The sequence below is a fragment of the Musca vetustissima genome, unplaced genomic scaffold (assembly GCF_032173495.1).
Source record: "Musca vetustissima isolate MV318-11 ecotype Yass unplaced genomic scaffold, APGP_CSIRO_Mvet_v1 utg2553, whole genome shotgun sequence".
NCBI classification, from domain to species: domain Eukaryota; kingdom Metazoa; phylum Arthropoda; class Insecta; order Diptera; family Muscidae; genus Musca; species Musca vetustissima.
This window is the reverse complement of record NW_026886870.1, coordinates 722,130-748,974: the sequence shown is the minus strand read 5'-3', so window position 1 is coordinate 748,974 and position 26,845 is coordinate 722,130. Positions and strand designations below refer to the sequence as shown.

The following is a 26,845-nucleotide window of genomic DNA, read 5'->3' as shown; positions in this document are numbered from 1 at the left end:
AGGAACCTCAACTTTAGAGACTTGTTTTTCAAAAATGTTACTTTTTTGCGCAATGTTTATTCAGCAAATATTCTCTTTATAATGTATGCCATCTAGCGGAAAATAAAATCATATGCTTTTCGGTGCTGAACAGCTGATTTTTGACGTTTATCAGAAAAACACACAAAAGCTTCAAAGTGAACAAATCGTGCTTTTTCAAATTGATTGAAATCAAAACTTTTGATCCAAAAGAACCAAATAAAATTAATTTTTATTATTTGTGCACTATATTCAAACCATGTAAATATCTTTTTAACAATATATTTTTTTTTATTTGTGTTTTTCATGCAAAAGTCCTTTGGTCCTTCAAAGAACCAGTAGGCACTCATTAGAGAAGTGAAATTCGTTAGTGCTTTAGCGTCTTTTTCTTATTTTAGTGTTAATTTTTAATTTTTCATAGAGAAATGCTATGTAAATACAAAGATTTTACCACGGCTGAAGAGTTTGAAGCATTCGTCAATGATTTTGAATGGTCAGAAAGTGAAATTGGTGATATATCAGATTATGACGACGACAGTCTAGACGATCCCGATTTCAATATAGTGACAAATAATGATGCGAATATCACTGATCAGTTGGAAGATGATGTGTTCGAAAATGGGAACGAATTAGATGCTGAACAAGTTGTGAGTGTGGAACCAACTGCTGTTGAGAGTGTTCAAAATGAAGATATAGTTGTTACTGGAGATAGCACACGCTGGCATCAAATTGCAACATTTTACAAAGATATCACAATTGACAAGGACTCTTCCGAGTTTAAAAAATGTATCTGGAAGAAAAACCATATGCAGAATCATGCTAGTTGGGTTCAGTTTGGCAGCGATTCTGAATTGACAACAGAAATAATGGCACTAGATAACAAATTTTTTTCTTACTTTGTAAATGACGATATAATTTCTAATATTGTAGGCCAAAGCAATTTGTACGCAATTCAAAAGGATTCATTGAAACCTCTAAATACAACGCCAGACGAAATAAAACGCTTTTTTGGCATTACATATTTGATGTCCGTCTTCAAGTACCCAAGTATCAGGACATATTGGGGTGAATTTGGCATACCGGCTATTATGAATACCATGACGAGAAATCGATATGACAAGGTACGCCAGTTTTTGCATCTAAATGACAACAGTAAGATGCCACGTCCGTCAGCTCAAGAACCAGCTCCTTCACGTCGACGAGGATTGCGTCCACAAAACATTGATCGTTTATATAAAATTCGTCCGCTTATTGATGCTTTAAATAGAAACTTTGACTCTGTTCCAAAAAGAAGTCGTTTGTGTGTGGATGAACAAATTTGTGCCACAAAAATTAAGCACTATTTGAAACAATACTTGCCAGACAAGCCTCACCCGTGGGGCAATAAGTTATTTTTGATGTGTGACGATATGGGATTCTGCTATAATTTTGAAATTTATTCTGGCAATGAAGACCATGTTTTGGAAAATGAACTAGATTTGGGAGCAGCAGCAAATGTTGTGGTGCGGCTTGCTCGTAGAGTTCCGCGTTTCAAGAACTACAGAATTTTCTTCGATAACTATTACACAACTATTCCTTTATTGGCTTATTTACGCACCCAGGGAATCTATGGGCTTGGAACAGTTCGACGTAACCGAATTCCTGGCTGCAAATTGCCAGAAAAATTACCCAATCGAGGAGACTGCGAAGAATATATGACCAGTATTCATGGTATAGATATAACTACTATAGCATGGAGGGACAACAAAGTTGTAAATATGGCATCGACTTTGCTTGGCATCAAGCAATTGAAATCGACAAATGCAAACGACACTGATGACGCGCCTACGATTGCCAGGTATTTTATACTTTCAACAATTACTTACTGAATATAATTTTTTTTCTTTAGATTTGACAAAAAAAATAAGTGTAACGTAAATATTCAGTGCCCTGCGATAATCCACGAGTACAACAAGTACATGGGAGGTGTTGATCTTATGGATTCGTGCTTTGGTAGAAGCCGCATAAGAATAAAGTCATGCAAATGGACAAATCGTCTTATATACCATATGATGGACATGGCCATGATAAATGCATGGATTTTATATAAACGCCAATTCTCTTCATCTCCTCGTACAAATAACATGCTGACTTTGCACGAATTTATCGTAGACGTCAGCAAAGTTTTAGTCAAATCTGGCACACAATCTATAAGGAAAGGACGTCCAAGAAGCACTGGAGAATGTGAGACCCCTGAAAATGTGCCAAAACGAGTTCGGGTAGTAATGCCGCCTAGTGACGTGCGGTTTGATAATGTTGGGCACTTCCCGAAATACCTAACAACAGGCAAACCTCGCTGTAAAATGCCCAATTGCACATCTAGAACAACAGTGTATTGCATTAAATGTGAGGTAGAATTATGTTTCCAATCAACAAAAAACTGCTTTCTAGAATATCATACAAAACATTGAATAAATGAACTGAAATATATATAATTTAAATGAAAATATAAAAAAAATCATATATAGACCATATGCATTTTACTTGTCAAAGGAGTGCCTGGTGGTTCTTCAAAGAACCAACACACAAAACCTCCCCTAAAATGTCCAAAACTCAAAATTGTGAAAAGTCGTAGAACAAACATTGTTAAGGGTCCTAAAATACATCATATAAAATTTTTTCATTGAAAAAGAAAAAGTCAGGCTATTGAGGGATATATATGTATATATATCTTTTTTAAATTTGTCATGTATATATATATATATGTTAGTTTGTTTTTTAATACTATTTTTCACTATATAAAAAAATTCTACCCCACTTATTGTTCAATTTATTTATTATATTCGAATTTGAAATAATATGTTAAGAATTTGAAATGAATTTTTACGAATTACAACTGAAATATTATGATTTACAAGTAAAATTTTATGAATTTCAAATTGAATTCATTGAATTTCAAATAAAAATATACAAATTACAAATGAAATTCTTAAAAATTCAGATGGAATTTTTTGAATTACATATGAAAAGTTTAAATTACAAATGAATTGTTGTGAATTGTCGATTAAATACTCGAATTACAACTGAAATGTTATGAATTGCAAATTGAATTTTCGAATTACATATGAAATTCTCGAATTGAAATTGAAATGTTTGGAAAAACATTTGAAAAATGTGTAGTATTATTCACAAAAACAAATTTCCATGTGATTGTTGTATCGTTTGTTGTACAACAACACTTGCTATTACCTTCTATTATTATACCATGCTATTGTTATACCATGCAAGGTAGGGCATATTTTGTGTATGTGGGGTATTGTTATGAATACCATGTCAAATAAATTCCTAATTTCAATTGAAATATAATCCAATTTTCCCGTACTGCAAGAATCTACCACTTTTCACTACGATAACGAATTTTCCTTTATGATATCGAAGAAAATAAATCCAGTACATTCTTGCAGTAAGGGAACAGACCATTAAATGCAATGAATATGATTTTTTATGGATTTTGTTTCATCCATTTCATGGTATTCCCTAAACGATTTTGGGAAGTAATCATAACATTTACAACTTTTTGCATATATTTATTTTATATTTGACAGAAGAAGCCACTACATACAATATTGTTTTTTTTTACGATTCACCACAAGTTAATCCAAATTGTATTATTTTACCATGGATACATCCCCTCAAAAAATGCGACATCGTACTGAAAACTAAATTTATAATTCCATGCCAACGGTATGCAGAGTATCCAATTCGCACAATTTAATATTGTTGCCAAACCTATATCACGTTCGAAGATGTCGTTTCTCGTCCTGCTCCTGCTGTTAACTACTTCATTTGCTGTGTTTTACTATTATTTATAGCATACATCTATTGCTGTAATTATGACCGTCAATTCGTTTGCCATGCTATAATATGGCCGAACGATTGTTTATTTTTTAAATATTCACACTTGACAAACAGACGGCGCTTTGTAGTATAAGAAACTCCTATGTTCCCCAAAAATAATTTGACTGCGTTAAAATGAAATCTGTTAAAACAGATGCTTTGGTAATGTCTTCATCTTCAATTCATGAATTAATTGTACAATTCTAGTTCATAATAAAAAAAAGAATTACCTTTATTTTAATTATGTTTTTAAAAAGCGAATTTGGCGCAATTATGTTTTAATGATTCTGTATGGTTCAGGAACCAAATGTAGTTAGTTCCGATAGTTCATTTCAATGAACAATTCGTTTGAACCAATTTGTTTGTTGCACTTCATTGTTAGCGTTTGTTGGATTTTTGCCGGGTTCCAAACAAACCATTTGGAATAAAAAAAGAACAATTTGTGGCCAAAAGGAACACCATGACTGGTGATAGTGAAATGCGCAACAATACAAGCAGCACAAGTGATGCCAACAATGGTGGAGGAAGCAGTGGCGGTGCTATTGATGTCGAACACTATAGGAAATTGGTAAAACAATTCTGTGATATGAGGCGCTATCAAACTGCCTTATTTTGGGCCGAAAAGGTTTGCTGTCTGAGTCAAAATGATCCCAAAGATGTTTACTGCCAGGCACAGTGTATGTTTCTGCTAAAGGAATATCATCGAGCTGCCCATACGATACGTTTGCATAAGCTGGAAAAGACACATATACCGTGCTATAATCTATTGCTGGAAAGTCTCTATGAGGCGAAGGAATACAATGAGGCTATTGTGGTCATCAACACGGTGGATATTGAATATTTGGCTTCGTCGTTAATCAATCAACCGCTGGATGGTGTTGGTATGGAGGGTCCAAGTTTGCTGTTCGGTGAAGAGGAGTGTAAGAATGTAAGGCTGTGGAATTTAGGATTTCATTTGAAATATGCTTTAATGCAAGAATTGTATTTTAGGAAATATTGGCCTCAATTAGTTTCCTCAAAGGTAAAATATATGAGGCCATGGATAATCGTGGCTTGGCCATGGATTATTATGTTCAAGCATTGCACAAATCGGTGTACTGCTATGAGGCTTTAGAAGCCCTGGTGCAGCATGAAATGTTGATGGCATGGGAAGGTAAGTGAAATTAAGAAAAGAATAATATAAAAAAAAAACTGATCTAATCGTTTTGAAATTTTTACCATAAAAACATAAGTGCGGAAATTCATATCCAAATCCAAAATTCCACAGGAACCCCCCTTGAATATTATCATGATTTTTAAAACGCTTTAAGCAAATATGGGTATCAATTTTATGCTTTTAAATTGCTGGCTACAAAAACGTAATTATTTTATTAAAGAATGTCCCGTGTCATTTTGAATTCCGCATTTACAAAAATATATATCACCGAAAGACCATATAATCTGGTAAAAATTTCAAATGTGTCTGGGTTGTCCGTAACCGAATTCTTGATATCCGTATATAATATTTAAAGAATTCAAAAGATACCTCGTTTAGACCCGAAAGATTTATTAAGCCAGCCATTCTTTCCTTAAAAATTGAAATGAAATCCAAAAAAAAAAAACGGAAATCCATAAGCAAGACCCTGGATATGTCCTAATGTCCTAATTGACCACAATATAGTGCGTTATTGTCATGCTATTCAAGATAGTTCGTGGTTTTTATTAATAAGTTGGAAGTTGTTTCCGATGTTTTATCCTTTTTCTCCTATAGAAGTATCATGTGATGGAAATTCCGATTTCACAAAAAACAGCATTCATTAATAAAGTTCCAAAAATTCGTGTTATAAATAATGGGTCAATCATAACATAAGGTTATGGCGGAATAATATCAGTGACAGACGAGGATCGCCTGGGGACCACTGTGTTTTTTTAATTCCGATATACTCTAACAGAATAGTTTTTTAATCTGCTTATTTATAAATTAGTTTTTTTTTTTTTAATTTTTAATTTTCAGAAAAAGAACTCATGCAACACTTGCCACTAGAACATCAATCCTCGGAATCCGATGCCAAGTTTATAACAAAATTATATGAAACAAAACTGAAAAAGTATTATGAATCTATTGGACCGGTAAGAACATTTATAATAAAAAAATAAATAAAATGTATCATATATCAAATCTCTTCCTATAGAATACAAATGCCGAAGAAACACCAATTGGTAATATGAGCACATTAAAGTCCATTAAAGAGTTAAATGATAAAATACAAATGACCCGGAACTCAGATGCAAGTATTCACAAGAATGTATTGCCGAAATTTATGACACCAACACAAAATCAAATAATGTCACCCGCAAACAAGTAAGAAAAATATTATCTTCTTTTACTAAGGAAATCAAAGCAGCATATTGTTTATAATTTTAGAGTCCTGGAAGATTTAAAAATACCACCCTTCTCATTGCAAGTCAGTTTATCACGTGCCTCTTCGCTTATCAATGATTCACATCGTTCGCATTTGGAGACACCAAGTCGTAATCGTTCTAAAGATAGTGCTGATAGTCCCACATCAATGTTACTCTCAACTAGCATGCAACGCATACAAAAAAGCACCGATGTTATGGCCGCCGAGGCTGAGAAACTATTCTATGATTGTGAATATAAGAAGAGTTTTAAGATTTTGAATGAGTAAGGCAATGTTATGTAGAAGTCATTAATAGGATATTACATTTATTTTTTATTGCTACTTTTAAAGGCTTCTTAAAATTGATCCCTATCATAATGGTGCGCTTACAGTGCAAATTGGTTGCTTGGTGGAATTTGGTGATTATAATAGTAAGTTATATTCATGATCATTGTGACAATTTTGGAATAACTAGAGATTTTCCGTTGTTGAAAAGATTTAAATGTTTCCACATTTAAGAAAGATATTAATTTAATTTTAAATGTTTATTATATCATATATATAACATAAGCAGTATCTAATTGAAAATATTACACTATCTTATATTTGAATTATTTTCTTATTTTAGAACTATTTTATGTGGCCCACAAATTGGTAGATCGTTATCCGGATAAAGCCATATCATGGTATGCTGTTGGTTGCTATTATGATTTAATTGGTAAAAGTGATCCTGCCAGACGTTATCTCTCCAAAGCAACTTCATTAGATAGATTATATGGTCCAGCTTGGTTGGCGTATGGCCATTCATTTGCCAAAGAAAATGAACATGATCAGGTAAAAAAAAATAAATTTCATTTTCAAAAAATTCAGGATCGTTAGGTCTGTTCCCGTATTGCAAGAATCTACTAATTTTTACTATTTTCTTCCTTATCATACCATATTATCGTAGTAAAAAAATTTACATTCTTGCAGTTTCTGGGACAGACCAATTATTTGTATTTTTTAAATAGATACTTTTTACTACTTATTAAGGAAATTTATCTGTTGGAAACATCTATGAAAAATATTTAAATTTAATCCATAACGTAATAAACAGATGATAATAGGAGTATATGAAGGATACGATACGGCTTGCCTGGTATCATTGAAGGTTGTCTGGAAGTGATAAATTTTGTATAACAAACGAGGAAGATTTCATAGCAGATATTGTGGCTATAGGAAGTTAACTAAATCACATTAATCATATCTACCCCAGAATCTAAGATTTGACAATAGAAGTCAACAGACTCAAAGGAAATATGAAGATATACCTTCCGTCTTCTTTAACGGCTTTCGATTAATAGATTAGCAATTTTTATACATGCTTATAGGCCCATACCCCTTTTTGCCACCATTACATTTTTTAGAAAATCCTCATTCCACCTCAGTAGATACCTATCTCGCTTGAGCAAGACTGTAATGATTGAGGTACCAGCCTGCTTAGAAAGGTTATATCCAGGTCGGTTCCAGGATATAAATAAGAAATTGCCTGTTCGCCGTCATCATTGCGGCACCCAGTACCATAAATCACATAACCTAGCAACGTGCAATTTTTCTCGTCTCCGTCAATTCCAACTCCAAGTTCAAAAAGGCTGCGACCTGTGTCGGTTGTGGGGTTAGATGAGTGGGTTTGGCTGGGCAGTTGAAAAGGTGTACCATGTCATGTGGACCATATGCCGGGCAGATATTGTTGACCGCGCCGTCAATTCGTGCCGAATATGAATTGAGCAGATCTCAGTTGTGCCAAGATCACTCTGGTTTGTTTTGAGGTAGCTGCTGCTCTTCTGCTGTTATTGTAGACGGGTGATCATTCACACGATATTCTCGAATTGCTTCCTCAACTACATCCGTGTAAATACGACTCAATTCTGCTTGATAGGCCTGTTGACCTAGAGGCTACCGTTTGTACCACTCTCTCCAGATCATGAAGATCCTTCTTTGTCAGCTCCCCAAGTGCTGCGGCTAGTGACTTGATAACCTTGTTCCTGATCGCAAATAGATGTGGCATGCGTGGACGACTTATATGTGACCCCTAGTACTTTGGGGCAATTGGTGGTTGAAATTGTGGTCCCATCAACCTGAACATTCAAAGGTAGCGGCATCTCCGCTGTCCATATAGTAAACAGTGTGGCCGTTGATTTAGTGGCGGATATTTAAATATTCCTCGTCCGGAAAATGTTAGCTATATCCATGAGATAGATAGTGGATCAGCTTCTTGCAAATGTGATAAATTTTGGGTCCTGCAATCATCCCAGTGAACGTGGAATTCCAGAAAGGTAGAGGTTAAACAGTTCCGGAGATTTCACCTTTCCTTGGGGGACTCCCTGTTTAACTCTACGGGTCTTCGACTTCTGTTTCTGAATTCGACGTACGACTGGCGTCCACATATATAATTCACGATCCAACGTTTCAAACTTGGCTGGAGGGTTGAACTCTCACATTTACACGGAGCAAGCAACATCGTACTGTCAATCTAGCAAGTACATGTTCGTGCATTTTTTCAACTTGGGGTCTACATTACCTGGAATTTTTGCTACGGATTCTTTTGGTCCGTGTCGGGATTGAGACAAAACCCGAACCATGGTTCTGCTTATTTTGACAGCTCTTAAGAAACTATCTAATCTACCGCTATATACCTTCTAGAGAAATACCGAAGTAAATCCAAAAATTCTAGCAGAGAGGGAGTGGTGATTTCGAAATAGAGCGTATAACCTTTCTACGACCCTATTCAAGAACTATCAGTAGACCTCGGATTTTTGCATATTTTTTATGCTTTATCCGATTGGACTCAAATGTTGTATTCGATATGCAATAAATATGCAAAATATATGCATAAAATATGCCAAATATAGACAAAATATGCAAAAATATGAGCAACATATTTCACATATATTAAAAAAAAAAATGATTTTTCATCATAATTTTTTAAATTTTTTAAAATTGACCTCGAATTTGTGTGCTTTCTTTATTTTTAAGCTATAGAAATCAAATTTTGTATGTATGCATTTCATGGTTCAACTGTTAGATATTTGGGGCATTATGAAAAATTTGTTAAATATATGTATAAAACATGGAAACATATATGAACCGTTATATGGGGATATACTAAAACGTGGACCGATATATCCCATTTCCAATACCAAACATCCTAGAAGTAATAATAATATATGTGTAAAATTTCAAAGTTCTATCTTTAATATTGCGACCTAGCATACCGTGCATATTTTTGCATATTTATGCATATTTATGCATATTTTTGCATATTTTGCATATTTTGCATATTTTTGCATATTTTGCATATTTTTGCATATTTTCCATGGTTTTCCATATTTTGCATATCTTGCATATTTTTGCGTATTTTTGCATATTCTGCATATTTTGCATATTTTTGCATATTTTGCATATTTTTGCATATTTTGCAGATTTTGTATATTTTTGCATATTTTTCCCTATATTTTGCATATTTATCGCAAATCGACCTAGCATACCGTGCAAATTTTTTCATATTTTGCATATTTTTGCATATTTTGTATATTTTGCAGATTTTGTATATTTTTTTTTTTCATATTTTGCATATTTTTGCCTTTATTTTGTATTTTTTGCATATATTTATCGCATATCGACCTAGCATACCGTACATATTTTTTGCATATTTATTGCATATGTTTTGCATATTTTGCATATTTTTTGTATATCTCGTGCATATGCATTATATGCAAAAAATTAAAAAATATGAACCCTTCAAATAATTCTAAATCCTTTGAAACGAATTTGTGTCCAATCAGAATTTCGATATCTTCATTATTAAAAAAATATGCAAATATGCAAAATCCGAGGTCTAACTATCAGTTTATGACCCCGCGGTAATTTAAGTACGGAAGTAACCAACCATTTCCCTTATAGGGTCGTAACCTTTACTCCTAAATTTGATTTTTAATTTCATTTTCTTACAGGCCATGGCTGCTTATTTCAAAGCTACCCAGTTAATGCGTGGATGCCATTTACCATTGCTGTACATTGGAGTCGAATGCGGATTGGTCAAGAATTTGGAATTGGCTGAAAAATTCTTCTATCAAGCAATGTCCATTGCACCACTTGATGTTTTCGTTTTGCACGAATTGGGGGTTATTAAATACGAATATGAATTGTAAGTAGGAAGGAAAGAAGTCTCCCTACTTTTTTTATAATAATTTCAAATTCTAGTTATGAAAGTGCTGAAGAAGTTTTTAGAACAACCGCTGATATAGTTATGAATAGAGCCAAACAAAATAAGGAAGAAGTATCGGCGAGATGGGAACCATTATTCAACAATTTGGGGCATTGTTGTCGCAAGAATAAGAAATACAAGGAAGCCTTGGAATATCATCAATATGTGAGTTAAGGGGTTTTCTTAAATTCTTTAGTTGATAATTCATTTTTTTTCTCCTTCAGGCCCTATTGTTGAAACCCCAAACACCACAAACCTTTACAGCTATTGGTTTCGTCTATGCCCTGATGGGTAATTTAGAGGAGGCCATTACATATTTCCATAAAAGTTTAGCCTTGAATCGAGATTGTATTGTAACCTCAACAATATTGAAGACCTGCATTGAAGATTTTATGGATGAAGATTCAATAATAGATGATATCTATGGTAAACAGGCATGGGATAGCTATTCCGTTTATAAAATCTCAAAAGTTCCCAATCAATTTCCAACAATTGAAGAGGAAGATTCGCCCACGGTTAAATTTACCGGGATGAAATTGAAATTTGATGATGAAGATATATCAACAAATTCGGATAATATTGATCCAAATGTTATTATGGATATGAGTATGGATATTTAAGAGTATGTAGACTGAATGTCACAGATTCAGGGTAAGAGTTTTAAGTTTTAGTTTCTATTATCTACAAAGTAGAACAAAATATTAAAAACAAAAGTTATTAAGAAAGAAAATAAAAATAAAATATTTATTTAAATAAAGAAATTGTTTGATAAAATGTAATGAATTTATAGGTAAAATTATTCTTTGATTGTATACATAATACTGTTGAAAGATTCAAATCATGTCATCCTCGTTTTGACTCATGATAATTTAAGCCACGGAATTATCACCAAAACCCAAGCCAGTCATAATGCCACTAACAAAGCTATTGATGAGAGCATTATCAACAGCGGAGTTACCAGCAGTAGAGGATTGGCCACCACCAACATTTCCGCTTGCCGGACAATCATACATGCGATTAAGTTTCTCAATATCCTTATCCGAAAATCCATCGCGTTGACCCATTCTAGCATCTCCCATGGGTTGCTGAAATGACAAATACAATGATAATCAATAAGGCATTTCAAGTTTTTTTCTAGCATCCACTTACCATAGCAATAATAGTAGGCTGACCATTTGTCGAGAAGGCAGTGGATGAGTAATGCATAACACTACCATAATCATAGGGCACCCCAAAGGCCATTGTATGACTAGCTCTATCGAAATTCGACTTAGCACTGGGTTGGATATTTTGAAATTGTATCGAAACAAATGCATCACGTTCCTCGCGATTTTGTTCATGCAAGAAACCCAAGGCATGCATCAATTCATGCATTGCCGTACCGGGCTTAGTCAAACATCCGGGCGATTGCAAATTCACCTCCTGCTTGCCACCAACACGACCCACCGAAGACCAACATCCGGAATTACCACTTACAATGGATATGTAATCCTGTTCCGAGGTGCGTGGCACAAATCGAATACATGTACGACGATGATATTCAGCAATGGCATGTTCAATGATTGCCATATCCTGACCATTGAAATTACCTCGAATCTCATAGGGCACAACAGCATTTGGCCAACGAGAACTTTGAGTTGTCAGACCGTTTTTAGTTGTTACACCATCGGTGGGTACTAAAATGTCGCCTTCCAAATAGGAACCCAATTCTTCAGGATTTACTGAGGAGTTTTCCATTTTATAATTTGCTACCAATTCGGCGGTATCCTTATGATCGGGTTTTCCAAACAGGGCCGTGCCATAGAAACTTAAATCAATGACATCTTTCGATTTCGGAGGTGCTTCCAAAGTATTGGCCGAAATTTCCACAGTATCTTCATCATCATTCAATTGTTTTAATATTGGACTGGCTTTTATATAGCTCACCACCAAAACCAAGGACAATAGAACTGGAGTTAGTTTAAACATTTTGATTTGGAGTTGTTATTCTACGAATGGGAATGGGTTAAGCTATTGCTAATGTTTGCAAGGGATAACTGATGATGTACCTTAAAACTTTTTCGGTATTTATACCCACCCAGCATGTGGTAGCGTCCATATATTTGGAAATGGTTGGAAATTTGAATATTATCTGTTACATATTTCCGCTTCGTTCTTTTTCTTGCTACGACACGTCTTATCGTTTCTTGTAAATCGGCGGTTTTCTTTAAAGTTTTCCATGAATAAATTTCTTCGAGTTATCAGAACGTTGGAGTAAAAGAAAACCCCGTTTTGAGGGAAATTCTTCATGAGTTACTGATTTTTTTTAATTTTTTTCAACCCCTCGAAATATTTGATCAGAATAAAATTCTGATTTTGGTATTTTGGATTATATATTTCATGTGGCTGTGATTTGGCATGGTGGTTTCTTGAAGGGTGCATCTCTGTGAAATTTTTGTGTTTCGAAGATTTTATCCGTATTTTCCAAACGAGAATTGTAGAGATTTGGGGAAACATATTTGCAGAATATTTCTTATATGGGTCCATCTTTTGACGGCATTCGGTATTTCGAAGGTTTTATTCACATTTCCTTAACAGAAAGTGGCTATAATTTAAAATTTCTGGCCCTTGGTGAATAATAAAACACATTCCCCCAACCGAAGTTACTGTAATTCTGGTTAAAAAAAAACTTCTTCCCAGAAAATGTCCATTGTAGGATCCCACTTAATTTACTTGCCCTTAAATTGTTATTTTATTTCCTTTGTGCGGTCGGCCCACTCTTTCTAGTACCTCCCCTACAGTGTCAATATTTGAAAATTTGTTAATCCAGTTACGAAATCCAAACTTTGCAAATCGTAATACTTTTGCCAAACCAAGATCGATTCCGAAGAGTCAAATTTTTAAAAACTTGTAAATTTAATTTAAAGTGAATCCACGGTTATCACATAGTAATATTCCACCATACCTATCCGAAGATTGGGTCTATAGGGCAACTTCTGTTGGTACCTCAATATAGATGCCAACTTTTTGATAAAAACATATAAAGTCATCGCCCGGTATACTTCCTTACTTAGCTGGTTTAAGACAGAACATTTGTTCCATAAACCGAGCTTAGAAAAGATTTCCGGCGCGTCGGGCTTGTGCGCAGATCTTCCCATTTGAAAGACCATGTTTCGAGATGTTGTCTTCCACTTGATCTTTCCATCGAATTAGTTGTCTTCCCCTCCGCGTGAAACATCCTCATCCATTCTCAATATAACCTAGCCCAATATTCGTTGCAGCTCGATACTTCTGGCTATGTCGATGTCCGAGAATAGATGGTGCAAATCATGGTTCATTCGACGCCGATATTTAAAATCGACGCATATATGCGCGTACATCTTTCAGAGAATCTTTCTCTCACTCAAAGAGCTGTCTCATCTGCCTGCGTAAGAATCCATGCTTCAGATCCATAGAGTTTTGTCTGGCGATAGGTGGCCCTATTTTTGAATTGCTTACTCAGACCATAGTACATAGCATCAACGCTATTATTCTCCGTATTTCAACGCTGATGTTATTAGTTTTTTTATGACAGTACCGAGGTATATAAAATCGTTCACTACATCGAAACTTTAGTTTTCAAGTTCCACATTTGGTCCGAGTCTACTGGAGATCTTGCGCATGGATACCATCAGCTTGTGCCATTTACTGCCAGTCCCACATTGGCAGACACCTTCTCACGACAAACTGTCACCTTGTCTGAATCTTCGTTCGGTATTGAAGGGTTCCGAGAGGTCCTTTCCGACTTTAAATGTTGACCTTGTGCCGGTAAAAGTTATCCAACAGGGCCGTATTAATTTTGCAGGGATGCCGAACTCAGACATGACTTTAAACGCGTCAGAACGGACTGGGAAGTCGAATGCGGCTTTATAGTCGACGAATAGAAGGGTTTTGTCGTGGGTCATTTCCAGGATTTGGCGCAGAGTGAAAATATGGTATATAGTGGATTTTCCAGGTCTGAAGCCGCATTGGTATGGTCCAATAATGTCATTGACCATTGGCTTTAGTCGTTAACACAGCACGCAGGATAGCATTTTATATGCGATGAAAAGTAGACTAATTCTTCTATATTTGACACGTATCGTCTTGTTTCATTTGTTTTTGCTTAGCTTACGGGACACAGGATGCTGAGGTTCCAATCATTAGTCATGCATTTTTCACTCTCTGACCAACATCGGTTCGGCTGGTAATCCATTGGCACCTGTTGCTTAATTATTCTTCAGCCGATTAATAGCTATTCTGACCTCATCTTGGTTAGGCGGTATACAATCTATATCGTCATTTATTGTTGGTTCTGAGGTATCCCCTTCATCGCAACTATTTGATACCAGAAACTTTTCAAAGTGCTCCTTCCAGATCTTCTGTATCTGTCACCAGGTTTACTTCTTCATCCCTACAGGAGGATGTGCCCGCACCAAATCGATATTCGCTCTTCGTATCGATCGAACGTCTAAAACACTGGATGAATGCCTTCTGTCCATCACAACATGAACAATTTGATTTCTCGTTGTTTGATCTGGAGAAATCCTGGTGGCTTTGTGTATATCGAGCTGCTGGAATCTGTTTCTGCTAACATCAATGGTTTTTCTGCCGCGAAGTCCATCAACCTCATGCCGTGGTGGGATGTTTCTTCATGGAGGCTGAATTTTCCGACGTTTATTTCATGGCCAGGGCAGCGGTCATATGTTTCTAAGCGCTCTTAAAATATGCCTTTGCTCATCTTTGTCTTCTGAAAATGAGACTGATGTAGTAGAGCTTTGCTTTAATACAGATTATAGCAATTTGCTCATCTACTGGAATGAATCTGGAGACGTGGCCTTTTATTCTCCTGTTAACCATAGATCCGCAACCGAATTCATATCTCGTTTCATGACAGCTGTAATACAGTACTTAATCGTTTGATTTACCTACGTCTGTCCCTTTCCATTGCATTTCCTGTAAGGCAATGACATCGGCTTTGTACTTGGAGATCGTGGTCCTTTATACATTTGCGGGGAACGCCGACATTAAGGGGGTTTGGTTTTCTTTTTCGTTGCATATCATATCACTAGCTACTAGAGATGACACCGCGGTGTCCACAATTGAGATGAAAGAGGGATCAAGGTGCCATGTTTTAGCCAATCAGAGACGTTCCATGTAATCTATTATCCCCTAGGTCACCCAAAGATCTTTTAGAACAGAAGACTTCTTGAAATCCATCTAGAAATTGGAGTCCTCTTTTTTATTATAAATATTTTTTGTAGTGTATACTAAGTCACGATTTTTTTAAATATCTCTCTCCTACGACCTGCCAGAAAGTCACGCGAGGATCTATAAGGACAGAAAAACTTCTGAAAGTCTTCTATCAATTGAAGATATCCTAAAGGTTTTTTAGACAGAGAACGTCTTCTGTAGAAGGAACGGAATCGTTTATTGGAGCTTTAACAAACTTAATCAGATATTGATAATATGAAAAATCAAATTAGAGTTAATTCAGTTGAAAAACATCCCACATAACGAATAATTGGGAGCTAAACGGAAACTTGGATCAAAAAACGTGACCAAAATCCCAAAATACAGCATATTGGGGGTACCACTCAATGGTAGATACCCCGAAAAATGGACCAATATTTATACATTTTTGTATGGTATGGTATGGAAATCGAGGCCATAGTTCCCAAAATACGCAATAATGGGGAGTACCATTCTATGAATCATACCCCAAAATTTGTTAACATTAAACGATCATTTCCAAAGCATTTTTTTTAATTTATATTCATCTGATAATATTAGTTTTCATGAGCATCAAAATGTGAATACCCTCATTAATTGTATATAACTATTTGTTTTTTAATGGCATGATCGGTCTTACTTTAATGTCGGGGGGCTTTTTCTCTACAATGTATCAATAATAACGTTTCCATTATGAATTCTAGTAATTCCGGGTAGTGTTAATCTAACATACAATAAATTACCCTTGAAATGTCGTTAAATGTGCATTTTATGAGCTCTAAATGTATCGCCTTTAAAATGTAATTCCTAAATCCCATTCATCAAAAAAAAAAAAAAAAAAAACAAAAAATGGGAAATACAAGAAGTAGGGAATGATTAAGTTCGGCCGGAATTAACGGAATGCCATACTACATTAATTTCAGTTAAAAAATGTGCCAGAGACATTCAGAATACTTTGAATGACGCGATAATTTTAGATGGATGTTATGTCTAAATATGGTACCCTACACAACTAACGCGGAACTCAAACTTTTTGCGGATCTATATTCTGAGTCAGGGCAATATTTGACCGTTTAGAGGTCAGCAGCTCTTCTTTCTTACTCTGTTATATTTTCCGAACCTTCATCTCCAGGGGTGAATACTTAATCCATAAGATGAAAATGTTGTCATTTTACACCGAAAAACTTTTGTTAATTTGACCCCCGTTTTATGCTCTTCTGAAGTAAATATATATCCCATACATAGCATATTGTGGAATTTTTTCACACAAATGACTGGGTTCTTGTCCCGCTAAATATTGACCGCTTATCATGCAAAGGGTCATGCTTATTTCTTGGTCATATCCCCTTTCTCCGTGCAAAACTTCGATATGTTCGGTTGATAATTGTGATAATTGTGCTTATTTCTTGGTCAGATCCCCTTTCTCCGTGCAAAACTTCGATATGTTCGGTTGATAATTGTGACCTCTGGAACCTGAAAACCCAGTTTTATCTATAGAAAAAATCGTCAGAAACCTGAGGAAGGGTTTTTTTCTATAGGAAACTAAAATTGGTCAGGATTTTTCGATTTTTTTTTTTTTGCAGTCGATCCTAAGGACTTAGGGTTTTATAGCTGAGGATAGGAACTAAGAAACAAAATTTTACAGAGGATATTTTTTCTTTGGAAAATATTTTACCAGGTTCTTCGGATTTTTGAACAGAAAAAGATGTTCAAAGGAACTCAGGATTATTTTTTTCTTTTACACAATTTTTGCTCCAAGCCTAAAGATATATTTGTTTATAAAACCAAAGGACCTTAGGATCTATTCAAAAAAAATCTAAGTAGTCTTTTGTAACCTTCCAAACTTCGAAAAAAAAAACAATATTGAATATATCCACTATAGAAAAAATTCCACCTGAGGTTGGATCTCTTATTAAATGGAATGGATTTTAATATGAAAAAATATTTCTCTAAGCCAATGAATCCGAAGAGACTATGGATATATTTTCCAAAGGAAAAATATTCTCTATATAAAAAATCCTCCTAACCTTTTCAGTGTTTTTGTCGAATATATTCGACATTTAAAAGTACTCTCTTTCTTTGCGATTTTTCGGTTATCCTATGTACCGTTACTATTGATGTTTTTGTTTTTGCTGAAAATTCATATTTTTTCTAAACTCTATGCCTTTATATGATCTTAAATACAAAATTTTAGATTTTTATTCCGACAAAAAAATTAAACTGAAAGGGTTAAGTTCGGTCCGGCCGAACTTCATGAGGATGACATTCAAAATATGTGAAAGTAATGGGGATTCTAGGAGAAAACTCATGTTATGATGGGACCTTGAACAAACAGAAAAATACGTGAGAAAAAGATGGGTAGTGAAATCAAAACTACAGCCAACTGTATTGAAAAAGTTTCCAAAATCCCAAAAAATACCTAATATTTTGGGGGGTACCAGGAAACTTGGGTCAATGTTAATAATTTTTGGTACGGACATGAACTATACAATGAGAATCAAAAATACTAAATTACAGCCAATTCGGTTGAAAAACGTGTCCCAAATCTCTAACATACCGAATATTGGGGAATACCGTTGTATAGGGACTTATCCGATTTTTGGGCGAATATTAATAATTTTTGGTATCGACATGAACTATACAAAAAGAATCCAAAATACTAAATTTCAGCCAATTCGGTTGAAAAACGTGTCCAAAATACTCTAAATACCGAATATTGAGGTGAATCGTAATATGGGAGCTACCCTGAAACTTCGGTCAATATTAATAATGTTTGTATTGAAATGTATTATACAATGAGAACCCAAAATACTAAATTGCAGCCAATTCGGTTGAAACCCCGTGTCCAAAATCCCCAAAATATTGCGGGGTACCGTTGTGTTAAGGCTACCCTGAAACTTGGGTCAATATTAATAATTTCATGTACGGAGAAGTGGTATGCAATGAAATCCCAAAATACCAAATTACAGCCAATTCCACTGAAAAACGTGTCAAAAATCCCCTAAGTACCGAATATTGCGGGATACCGTTGTATGGGGGCTACCCTGAAACTTTGGTCAATATTAATAATTTTTAGTGCGGGCATGTGCTATGCAATAAGAACCCGAAATACTCAATTACAGCCAACTCGGTTGAAACCCCGTGTCCAAAATTCCCTAAATACCGAATATTGGGGGGATACCGTTGTGTGGGAGCTACCTTGAAACTTCGGTCAATATTAATCATTTTTGGTGCATACATGTGGTGTACAATGAGAGCCTAAAATAATAAATTACAGCCAATTCGGTTCAAAATGGTATCACAAATTCTAAAAATACCGAATATTGGTATGTTACGTTATATGGGGGCTACCCTGAAACGTGGGTCAATATTAATCATTTTAAGTACGGAGATGTGCTGCGCAATGAGAACAGCCAATTCCGTTGAAAAATTTGTCAGTGCAAAAATTCAATCATAAATATTGCGATCTCTATCAAGTTTTCAACTGACGGACACGCATAAATCCACATCGAATTTTATTATGATCAAGAATATATATGTACAGGGATTGTCCGATGAATATTTGGGGTCTCCGATGAATATTTCGTGGTGTTGCAAACGGAATGACAAATTTAATGTATAGGGTATAAAAACTTAGGTAGGTCAAATAATAAAAAAGGACAGATTTTTAGAATTGTTCCCACGATCTGGAGTCCATTTAAAAATGCAGATGATCACGTTTAAATGGCCTCCAAACGTCGGAAATTGTGTTGGGCCTGAAGTCTCCACTTACTAAAAAAATTGGTAATACCTAAATACGCCAAAATCTCCAGGCTCAGAAAAAGGGGTGTCCTGCATACAACCTCATTAGCCAATATCATCCTGCCTGCCAGTCTTTTGGCACTTTTATAAAAATAAACCTTAATCACGGTAAATAAATCCGAACCATTTTTATGTTTTGAGGTGCCATCAAAGAAAGTTTACTTATCTATGCACAATTCGGTAGACCTTTTTCGGCAAACGAAATTTGTTTACAATACCGTTTAGAACATTCCGAACAACATTTGCATACATATAAATGAAGGTCAGTAAAACAACAAATTGACTGTCAACCTGGAAAGTACTAAAAAACGTGTAAATGTTATTTGTACGATAACAAGTCACACAGACTGCCAAGAAAAACTAATAGGGCGGACGCATGGGAAATAGACATCCAAATCTAGGGTGAATAAAATTTACCCAAATGACACCAATAAAACGAAACACTATAAGATAATATTTAGAACTTATTTTTTAAAAAATAATCACTGTCCGATAGACAGAGAGACTTGGGGACAGGGCACCATGCTGAGCCAGTATAAATAGCCACAGAAAATCAAAGAAATTCAACAGAGTTCTAACGGATTCTGAGCTCGACATTCTATAGGAAAAAATAAAATAAAGAAAATGTTTAAAAATACTGCACTTCGTCTACTGTGGTTAGCCCTCCTTGTCACCCTGACACAGGGTAGTCCAATTATTCCCAGCATTGGTGATGAAGAGGAAATGATTGAGGTGCAATCGAACAGCTTGGATCGACCCAACGTAAAACCTTCAAAGGATGTCATTGATTTAAGTTTCTATGGCATGGCAATGTTTGGTGAACCCGATGATAAGGACACTGCTCAATTGGTGGCTAACTATAGTGCCGACACCGCTTTAGTCAATCCTGAAGAATTGGGCACATATTTGGAAGGTGATATCTTGGTACCGAAAAATCAAATTATTCTCAAGAATGGCATTACCACACAAAGTTCACGTTGGCCAGGCGGCATTGTACCCTATGAAATTCGTGGTCGTTTCAATAGTCAAGATCGGGCCATGATTGAGCATGCCATTGCGGAATATCATCGTCGGACGTGTATACGTTTTGTACCTCGTACCAATCAGCAGGATTATATTTCGATTGTTAGCGGCAATTCAGGATGTTGGTCTTCGGTGGGTCGTGTGGGTGGCAGGCAGGAGGTTAATTTACAATCACCTGGTTGTTTGTCAAAACCTGGCACTGCCATTCATGAGCTTATGCATGCCTTGGGTTTCCTACATGAACAGAATCGAGAGGAACGTGATGCCTATGTTTCCATACAATATCAAAATATTCAGCCCAGTGCTGCATCGAATTTCGATAAGGCTTCAAGGACAGTGGCCTTTGGTGTGCCTTATGATTATGGTAGTGTTATGCATTATTCGGCAAATGCTTTTTCGACAAATGGCCGTCCCACCATTGTGGCATTGGTGAGTAGAAAATTAATTTTTGAAATCTAGTTCTCAAGAAATCTGTAAATATTTGAAACTCCTTCTAGCGTTCAATGGGCAATACCAGAATGGGTCAGCGTGATGGTTTCTCCGAAATGGATATTGAAAAATTAAATCAAATGTATGATTGTGGTTATGGTGCAGCAGTTCCTGCTCCTATTCCAGCTCCCCTGCCAGCTCCAGCTCCGATACCAGCTCCGTTTCCCGTTCCTGCACCCTCACCTATTGGCGGTGTCGGCAGTGTTGGTGGTACCTCAGCCGTTGATAATAACATCATTAATAGTTTTATTAGCGGCATAATGACCGGTTTGGGATTTGGTGATGATCCAACGGCTTGAAATATATCGATATGATATCATTAAGGCTTTACCTGTATCAGTATTATGACCAAAGATTATTATTAAGATAGTAAAATATAGAAAACTATATATGCATAAATATCTATGCTTTACAATTTTGGGTTAATTGACTTCAGGATTATATTAAACGTTGATACGTCGTTGCTTCATCGAAATATTGGTTTTAGATCCCTATGGATGAAATACATTTCAGATAATTTCGAAGTCGATTTACAAATGTTAATCCATATGGCTGGCTGGTACACAAACTAGTTCACGGAAATAGCACGGATTGGTCCATACTTTCCACATACAAATATCCGACCTATATCAAGAACCAAAAACCACCATCAATAAACCCGTGGTATGATCAGAAGTGTCGTAATGCTACTGAGGCGAAAAACGCAGCGTATAGGCCAACACTGCAGACAGTAGCAACACGTAATGCGATGGAAAATTATCGGGAGAAAAGGAGATGCGTATTTTCAGAAAAATTAAGAAAGAACAAGAAAAACGAGATATACAGGAGTCCGAATGGAGTCCGGAAAAAATGAGTAAAACACCAAACCGAAGGCTTTGGTGTAGAGATGTAGATGGAATCCTGGTGACAGACACAGATAGCGTGCTGAGGATCTGGAAGTATCATTTTGGTAAAACTTCTGGTATCAAATAGTCACCGTAAAGAAAATACTCCAGAACCAATAAGAGATTTCGGAATAGAGTGTGTACAACCTAGCCAAGATGAAGTCAGAGTAACAATTAATCGGCTGAAGAACAATAAAGCCGATAGGATACCAGCCGAACTATTCAAGACGTGTGGTCAGATGCTGGTCAGGAGCATGCACCAGCTGATTAGTACAATTTGGCTAGAGGAATGCATGCCCAATGATTGGAACCTCAGCATCCTGTGTCCCGTGCACAAAAAATGAGACAGGACGATATGTGCCAACTATAGATATGTGTCAACTACAAGACGATATGTGCCAACTATCCAGTTTGCTGTGTGAACGATTGAAGCCAATGGTCAATGACATTATTGGAACATACCAATGCGGCTTCAGGTCTGGCAAATCCACCATTGTCCAGATTTTCACTCTGCGCCAGATCATGGAAAAACCCCACGAAAAACACATCGACACATTCCACCTATTCGTCGACTATAAAGCCGCATTCGACAGTCCTATACGTTCAGAGGTGTTTAAAGCCATGTCTGCGTTTGACATTCCTGCAAAATTAATATGGCTATGCAGGATAACTTTAACTGGTACAATGTCAGCAGTTAAAGTAGGAAAGGTCTTCTCGGAGCCCTTCAATGCCGAACGAGGATTCAGACAAGGTGACAGTTTGTCGTGTGACCTGTTCAACATCCTGCTGGGAAAGTTCATACGAGATGCGACGACATCCACATAATGGGTGCAACATTCCGAGCGGTAACACCACCTTTGAACGAATTGAGAAAGAGTCTGCCAAAGTGGGACTGACAGTAAATGGCAAAAAGACCATGCTGATGCGCAAGTAGACCAGTAGACTCGGACCAACTGTGGAACTTGAAAACTACAGCTTCGAGGTAGTGAACGATTTTATATACCTCGGTACCGCCATAAACAAATCTAATAATATCAGCTTTGAAATCCGGAGGAGTTGAAATCCGGAGGAGAATAAGTGTTAATAGCAATACCGGTAACCACAGCATCAGCTAAAAGAATATTTTCTAGCCCACGTCGAGTAAAAAGTAGCTGAAAAATCAAATGCAAAGCCCACTTTATTCTGTTTATGCATAAATATGTAGTAAATACTGATCACATAACTAAAAAAATCAAGAAATAGAGGACTTGATTTGAAATTAAATCCTGCGTACGTCCCTGGTCTGAGTAAGCAACTCTAAAGCAAGGCCACCTATCGTCAGACCAAACTCACACTCTACAAGACATTGATATTACACGTCTGTTGTATGGATCTGAAGCATAGGTACTTGCGCAAGCAGATGAGGCAGCTCTTGGAGTGTTTGAGAGAAAAATTCTCCAGAAAATCTATGGGCCAATCTACGTCGATGGTGAATATCGTCGTCGAATGAACCATGCGTTATACCATCTATTCTCGGACATTGAGATAGTCAAACGGATGGAGCTGCAGCGACAACGTTGGCTATTTCATCTTGTGAGAATGGATGAAGATGCCCCAGCTCAAAAAGCTTAAAAAACGAGCCAAGTGATGGTTCACACAAAAGGGGAAAGTCACGGATCCGATGGAAAGATCAAGTAGAGGACAACATCTCGGAAAATGGTCTTTCAAATTGGATACGCACAAGACTCTCGCGCCTGGAAATCTTTTTTAAGCTCGGCCTATGGAAAAACCGTTCTGTCATAAGCCAGCTAAGTAAGTAATGCATTTTGAGGTCTGCTTCCGCACTCCAAGGCTTATTCAGCAAATTAATTCCCAGTCGTCCACCGCCCTTTTCACTTACCATGAACAACCTTTTTCGCATTCTCACATTGTCTCACATAGCAAGTCGCACTAAAATATGTCAGAATGAGTAAATATTGGAAATGGGACGGATTAAAAAATCTTCATTCGTGGTAGAAATATTTGCTACTCGAATATTGAGCGGTTTCCTTCATATGAGAAATATACCAGAACGTGGGCCGATATATTTTTCAATACGAAGCATCCTAAGAGAAGTAGTAATGCAAAATTCAAAACCCTATCTTAAATATTGCGAGCTCTATTGGGATTTCAGCAGATGTACCTAACTATGTGAACATATATTTTTTTTTATAAAAAATTACGCTCAGTAGGTAATTTTTTGTTTAAACTATAAGATAAACTGTCCGGACAGTGTTATCGAAGAAGTGATCACAAGTGACCACCAAAATAGTTTGATTAAACTACTTGTGGTTTCTCCCTTTTTTTCTCGAAACAGTGTTTTTACGATTGGCGGCCACGATAACTCAAAATCTCCAATCGATTCCAAATGTTTTCAAAAAATTACAAAAAACAACAACATCTTGTTAATTTATTTACAAAATGTATGCTTATTTGCCACCCGGTTGATAATTGTCAAAATTGGAAATCGAGAATGGGAAATGTATTCCCTTAATAGCGATAAATTTATATGGTACCGATTTTTAGTAAAATTTTGAGTACAAATGATTTTCAACACTGAATAAACTGATTGAAGGTAAATAATCATTACGGAAGTGAGCCCGGTCGCCCTATACCCCACCTTTCATAAATCCATGGAACCAATACCAATAAAACTTTACAGAAAAGTAAATACGATTTTTGGGCAACACATCATGGACGAAGGGAGAACACAATATGACGATAGGATTATTAAAATGGAACATTTGCAAATATTTGCCAGATATGAACATCTGAGATCCAACATTTTGAGCATGAGGTTATTAATTGCCCTCATTTTTTTAGGAATGAGGTTATTAATTACCTCTTGTTTTTGCAAAATAGTCAGGCTGAATCCCAGTTTGTTGTTTTTATAAAAAACATCTATTTATTAATAACGAATGTATACATTGTCCGCCGAGGGGTAATGCAGGGAAGACTATAGCTTCGGATCTCGCCACTAATCCTCATCAGTTGCCTTAGTTTTCTGTTGGGATATTCTCCCCAACAAATGGTATCCCAAATAACCCACCAACACTACTGAAGTTATTAATTATAATTTTTTGATTTAATTCGAATCTACACTAATTCAAGAATGTCGCTACAAAATTTGAAGTGAAAATCTTAACAACTCTTGAAGATATAGCCGATTTATTGTATCAGCATCATGTGACGGCTAAAGGACTTCTCAAACTTTAAACTCGTTTTTCTCTTTTGCGAATGGCGGGCACGATAACTCAAACCCAATCGATTCCAAATTTGTACGCGTTTCTCTGTGAGTGTATAGCTATCATATGAACTAGGATAAAGCCAATCGGTGAAGATCTTCCTTATTTTTTTAACTAAGTTTGTGGTCAAAAATCGGCGATTTTCCAAAAATATTTTTTCAAAGGTCCGCTATTTTGTTAATTTTAGAGCGAAGTCAATAATCCTAGTTCATACGTGATCCAGTCATGTACTCTTTCCAACACCGTTAGAATTTTCGGATTCCGATGTTCCAGTGAGGAGTTATCATGCCCGCCATCAAAAATAAGGACGTTTCTTTAATTACAAAAAAACAACAACAAAACAATAACAATTTTTTTCTTGTAAATTATTCTTCTTTTTTTAAATCTTCAAATATATATGTGCATAGTTACAGCATTGGTATTGATTTACCAGCCCATTGAAAATCTTGAAAAATTATAATCGAGAATGGGGGGGGATTCCCTTAAAGTTATTAATTACCCCTATTTTCACCCTAACCTAACTATTGATATATTTCACCTCATTTTCAAGTACTATTGCAATGCACCACACGGTGATGTAGGGCATAAATCAACAATTATTTACCTTATATAAACACTAGCATAGGCCCGCTACGTTGTTAGCGTATTCATTCGCTGAGGTATAGATCCATGCGGGATTGGAAACTATATTTCATATAACCGTTAGTAATTTTTAATAAATACGTTCAGAAATTTTTTCCATAAAACATATTTTTTGCCATAGTCAAAGATAAATACTAAAATTCGGATATCTGTCTGTAAACTTTCCTAATTAGTACTTTATACTAAAAATGTTCAAAAACAACTTTTTTAATTTGTACTTTAAGTACAAGTACTTTAAGTACAAATGTCAAACAAAATAGCGAAAAGCATTGTTTTTCATAGAAAAAAGCTTTGTACCCAAATTCTATATACACCCGTGCCGCCATATACAATGTGTTAGTATTTGTTTTCTATTTATTTGTTTATAACACAGTGACACATTTTTCAACTTTAAAATCTTGAACCAATCGAGACCCCCAAAATCTCGAAGCTTGTGATGGTGGAAGAAAATCCCTAGCTGGGTTTTGCATTATTAGCTAAGGTTTTTTTTTTTAAATTAATTTTTAAAATATTCGACTGGGTGGATTTTAGCACAATTTTCGAATAATACGTACTTATTAGTGAGTCTATATCTCGTGAAATATTCGAAATATTGCTTTTCTCTCTTAAGCAATATTTTTCCTCTTAATTTGATCTACAAATTTTCTCTTGAGATAAAATCAATAAAACAACACCATCATACTGAAAATAGCACAATAAATAAAAATGAGATTTTTATTGTTGATGATAAAAATATAAGGACACTTCAAATGTTATATTGATACTTAGAAAAATCATAAACATTAAAAAAAATAAGGACACTTCAAATCTTTTTTTACATATACATGTATTGAAATTTATTCGTCGCTTTCGGAGCTAATCTCACTATTTTATTCTGACGTTTTAGAAATTAACAACCAAGGTTTTCATACTGGCAGTGTTGATCCCGCACTGCTCCGAATGTCGCGTACATTGGTCCTCCACCATTACACTTGCTGTAAGGTTCTTTGTCTT

The 26,845-nt window shown here is 35.7% G+C and overlaps 4 protein-coding genes across 4 annotated transcripts; 3 read left to right on the top strand and 1 right to left on the bottom strand.

Annotated features, from left to right (window-relative positions):
• Positions 1-443: 443 nt before the first annotated feature.
• Positions 444-2,698, top strand: LOC133334368 (piggyBac transposable element-derived protein 3-like). Its single transcript, XM_061542662.1, has 2 exons — positions 444-1,855; positions 1,907-2,698. Exons 1-2 carry the CDS (start codon positions 444-446, stop codon positions 2,466-2,468), a joined length of 1,974 nt encoding a protein of 657 aa, XP_061398646.1. The 3' UTR covers positions 2,469-2,698.
• Positions 2,699-4,354: 1,656 nt separating this feature from the next.
• On the top strand, positions 4,355-11,141 carry LOC133334358 (cell division cycle protein 16 homolog). The gene is made up of 10 exons (XM_061542652.1): positions 4,355-4,822; positions 4,885-5,047; positions 5,888-6,003; positions 6,066-6,235; positions 6,299-6,559; positions 6,627-6,706; positions 6,904-7,109; positions 10,268-10,461; positions 10,518-10,686; positions 10,746-11,141. Exons 1-10 carry the CDS (start codon positions 4,355-4,357, stop codon positions 11,139-11,141), a joined length of 2,223 nt encoding a protein of 740 aa, XP_061398636.1.
• Positions 11,142-11,390: 249 nt separating this feature from the next.
• LOC133334366 (hatching enzyme 1.2-like) lies at positions 11,391-12,489 on the bottom strand. The gene is made up of 2 exons (XM_061542661.1): positions 11,671-12,489; positions 11,391-11,606 (listed from the first exon to the last, which is right to left on the bottom strand). Exons 1-2 carry the CDS (start codon positions 12,487-12,489, stop codon positions 11,391-11,393), a joined length of 1,035 nt encoding a protein of 344 aa, XP_061398645.1.
• Positions 12,490-20,248: 7,759 nt separating this feature from the next.
• Positions 20,249-21,362, top strand: LOC133334365 (hatching enzyme 1.2-like). Its single transcript, XM_061542660.1, has 2 exons — positions 20,249-21,003; positions 21,072-21,362. Exons 1-2 carry the CDS (start codon positions 20,275-20,277, stop codon positions 21,360-21,362), a joined length of 1,020 nt encoding a protein of 339 aa, XP_061398644.1. The 5' UTR covers positions 20,249-20,274.
• Positions 21,363-26,845: the final 5,483 nt, after the last annotated feature.